Source organism: Diceros bicornis, chromosome 37, assembly GCF_020826845.1.
Source record: "Diceros bicornis minor isolate mBicDic1 chromosome 37, mDicBic1.mat.cur, whole genome shotgun sequence".
In the NCBI taxonomy this organism is placed as follows: Eukaryota; Metazoa; Chordata; class Mammalia; order Perissodactyla; family Rhinocerotidae; genus Diceros; species Diceros bicornis.
In genome coordinates this window covers 21,784,651-21,788,438 of record NC_080776.1, presented here as the reverse complement: position 1 = coordinate 21,788,438, position 3,788 = coordinate 21,784,651, and the positions used below count along the sequence as shown (strand labels likewise).

Sequence of the window (3,788 nt, the reverse complement as noted above, 5' to 3'; positions counted from 1 at the left end):
CATCTCTGAAAAGTTGGACTCAATTTTTTCTTTCTCTGATCACAGAGACCCCACCTTCCCTCTCTAGCATTGTCTCTCTTCCACTTTATTTATTCAACCTCTTTGAAATGTCTGCTTCCTTTGGTGTTTAGGTCTCCTGTGATCTCACCTCAGTCCCCTCCAAGAAAGGACTACTAAACACTATCATGTCAACAAATGCAATTTGCTGGTTCCTTTGTCCTACTACAGAACACCTGCAAGCAAAAACCCCCTGATGGATCAGTTCACAACTCAATTTCTCTGCTCCTATACAGCTGGAGAAAATTGCACAACCATGAAGACAGTGCCTTTACAAAAGGACAATCTTGGTGGAATCACATCATTGCTTGCCAATCTTATTACAGACCCCCCTCGGCCTCTCAGTCCTCGCAATGACCATTGCACACCTTTCCTACACTACTGGAGTTACTTTAACAATTTATCTCATCGAAGAATGTTAGAAGGAGAATGAGAGGTAGAAATCTCTGGAAAGATTGGTAGACAAGTAAGCACCTGGAAGTAAGTTGCCAAAAAAATATGTGTTCCCCCTGCAACATTGATTGGATTAAAGCACCAATACTGACCTGAGATAATGGCTTCCTGTTGGCACAGTTTATGCCCCCAATGAAGACCATGTTGGGCATGATCGGCCTGGGGTAGTCCAACACAAAGTCACCTCTGAACAGCCACACGGATGCAGAGCCCAAAATATCCACCAGTGACACGCCTCTCTGAAGAAGCTTAGAGGCCAGGCTTGCATAAGGAGTCAGAGAAACGTGGCAAATGTACTTCAGGGCCAGAGGGTAGAGCATATTCTTGACTCTTTGCAGGAATGTCATGTGGTCTGAATTTGTTGTTAAAAGCCTAGGAACATATGAAGAAGGGTTTGGGCACTGCGTGCTCTCAGAATCTAAGTCACATGGAAGGGCACGCAAAAAAAACACAGCAGGAATCTTCAGGTACTCAGCCAGCACTGCCCCGCAGGGGTAAACGGGGTCAGTTAAAACCACGTCAAAGGAACTGGCATTCAGGTGCCTGATCAGGTCCTTGTCATACATCAGCCCCTCACAAGACTTTTGAAAGAGCAAAGACACATTTTTCAGAATTGTCATACTTCTCCAAAATGTCTTTAGAAAATGTGCTTTTTCAAAAATCATGTGACTCTGGCCCAGCAAGATGTGATTAAATTCATCCTGGGTACAAGGAATCTCGTAGGTTTTCATGGTGAAAAAGTCCTCTTCCTTGATATGCAGATTCACCTCTGGAGAAACGACCACTGCTTGGTGGCCTCTGGCATGGAGCTCCCGCACGGCCTCCCGCATGCTAAGCCAGTGGCTGCCTTCCATGGGGACCACCAGCACCTTCCCGCCCTCGGCCTGGGGTCCAACACTCAGAAAGAGCAACAGCCCAGCGAGCGCCAGCAGGGGAACCTGGAGTCCCACAGCCATCTCGGTCGAAGCCAAAAGCAGCCCACTCTCTAGATCAGGCTGTGCCTCCCACATTTGTTCTCTTTCTCTTTATCTTATCATCAAACCACTTAGCAGAATGGCCTGTAATTGGAAGGGAGCCGCCATCCTTAAGTTAATTATTACAGAATAAATCTATTCCTATGTTTCACCACTGGCACCACCCTTCTGCTTCCACTCAGGGAGATACCAGCCCCCCTTATCTTGGACAAACCCATCTGACCCTGCTGCTCTCTCCGGGGAGCCTTCTAGTTCACTCTCTTGTTTTTCACCCAATTCCCAAAACAAGGCTGTGGATGCCCATTTCATTTGTTCGCCTCCTGCTTCTCATGTTCTAAAGCGCTGTGACTGAGCTCTGAGGAGTCACCAATGCCTTAGTCCCCAACTGAAACCTCTCTGCTGGATGTGACCTTGTTTGATAACTCTTAAAACTCCTTCCTCCCATTCATGGGTAACATGGAGCACATCCAGAAAAAATATAACATTGCTAAGATAGCTTTCTCTAAATGGGAGGGGGATGCAGGCTCTCTGGTTTTGTTCATTTTCCACACAAGACATCTCTTGCAATGTTTAGGGAAGAGCCTACTTGAAGCAGCTGTCAAATATGGAAATATCTGAAGGGATCCTGAACTTGTGACTTGATGAAGACAACACAAGAGTGTGTTGAGAATTCTATATCTAGTCATGGAATAAGAATTGCTGTTATCTAAAACACAAATGGGCAAGACAACCCTTAGCAATGACATAGTGCGCTCAGAGAGCACCCCTCCCCCAGGGCCTGCCCACCACAAGACAGGATCCAAGACCTGGTCTTGGATCAGACTCTGTTTGAATTCCTCTTCTCTTGAATGCTGAAGGCACCAGTCCTCTGCTACTCTGTTTACGGACTGGGGTGTACAGTCATCCAGGCCTTTATTCCATCCTGCAGTTTACGTTCAGGCTTTTCTCCAAGGTCATTTACAGTCCTAAGTCCTCATAAGGATGGATTCCTCCAGAACACGACAGGCTACATAATTTGGGGGTTCCTTCTGAGAGTGGGACCCTCTGGGACCACACGGGTCGCATGCCCATGGGGCCAACTCTGCTCCAGAAAGTGACTCCCATAGGTGCTCAGCAAGATGCTGACATCTCCTTGTCCTGTTTGCTGTGGGGACGATTTGGGTGGGCACCTTGGGCTGTCCAGCTTTCTCTCTCACTGAGTGTACACTTCTGCATCCGTGGCTTCTGCCACAGTGACATCCTGACCCAGGCTGCCATGATGGGCAAGGCTGAGGCTTTCCTTTGCGAGGAAGTTAGCCCCATTAGAGATCCACGTTGATAACGGATTCCACCACTGGGAAAATGCATGCCTGCCAAGACACTTCCTGTTTAACACCAGCTGCCACTGTGCAAGGAGCATTTGGTTCAACCACTCCTTGTAGGCTGTGAGTCCAGGGTCCTGCTTCTCTTCCTTCCTCTCCAACAGCAGCTTCTCTGCTCTCTTTTTCTGGATCCTCTTTCTGTCTCAGCCACATAACTCTATGTCTTCCCCAAGGCTCCGTTTCTGTGCTCTACTCACAGGTTAAATCCTATCATTTCTGTTCCTCAGTCACATCTACAAACAGCCATGCAAAATTACTTGAGGGTGTAGGATCGAGGATGCTCATGTCTCAAACTAAGTACATAAAAGCAGGAGAGCAAATGGAGCAGGGTGGCTGGGAAGGTGAAACTTGAAGTTTGTTGTTGCTGCTGCAGCTGCGTATTATTGTCATTAGCAAGAGAAGCTGTCCTTTAGGTTTGTAGCCACCACCACATCTAGCGGCAGAAGCAGCAAGTTACTGGAGTTGGATCCCTTCATTCTGCTAAGAATTCAGTAGCCCCTGTTACTTGCAGCACTGTAACCACAGTGCACGCCTGTCGGAGAGTATACAAGGCCACATTCTAGCTTCTAAAGATATAATACTCAAGTAAGAAGACGCAGTGTACCTAAGGGATTGGTGATGGAGGTAATGTTTTCTCGGCTCTCATTAAACATATATATCAAGACCAGAATAAATGAAGAGCTATACAATGTCCTGGATGGGAAGATTTAACGTTGTAACGCTCTTGATTTTGTCCCAAATTAAGATATAGATTTAATGCAAGCTCAAGCACAATCTCACTGGGATTTTGAATATGATCAAAAAATATTATGAAATTTACCCAGAAGCATTTCGGGCTTCTGGCAATGGAGAAGTAGCTCCTATCGACCAATGCTTTCACGGATAACGATTATAAAGTCTTGCAATAATGTGCGGAAAAAAAGGCAGTCTGAAGGCACTAGAG

At 46.5% G+C, this 3,788-nt stretch overlaps 1 protein-coding gene across 1 annotated transcript; it reads right to left on the bottom strand.

Annotated features, from left to right (window-relative positions):
• Positions 1 to 263: 263 nt before the first annotated feature.
• On the bottom strand, positions 264 to 1,466 carry LOC131399270 (UDP-glucuronosyltransferase 1A3-like). Its single transcript, XM_058533441.1, has 2 exons — positions 603 to 1,466; positions 264 to 293 (listed from the first exon to the last, which is right to left on the bottom strand). The coding sequence occupies exons 1-2, from the start codon at positions 1,464 to 1,466 to the stop codon at positions 264 to 266; spliced, it is 894 nt and encodes a 297-aa protein (XP_058389424.1).
• Between the last annotated feature and the right edge of the window lie 2,322 nt (positions 1,467 to 3,788).

Excerpts from the sequence above, each read along its gene's own strand:
- LOC131399270 (XM_058533441.1), bottom strand. The coding sequence starts at position 1,466 with ATGGCTGTGGGACTCCAGGTTCCCCTGCTGGCGCTCGCTGGGCTGTTG. Across the intron at positions 294-602 it reads ACAGGAAGCCATTATCTCAG|CTGTATAGGAGCAGAGAAAT; the intron begins GTCAGTATTGGT and ends AATTTTCTCCAG.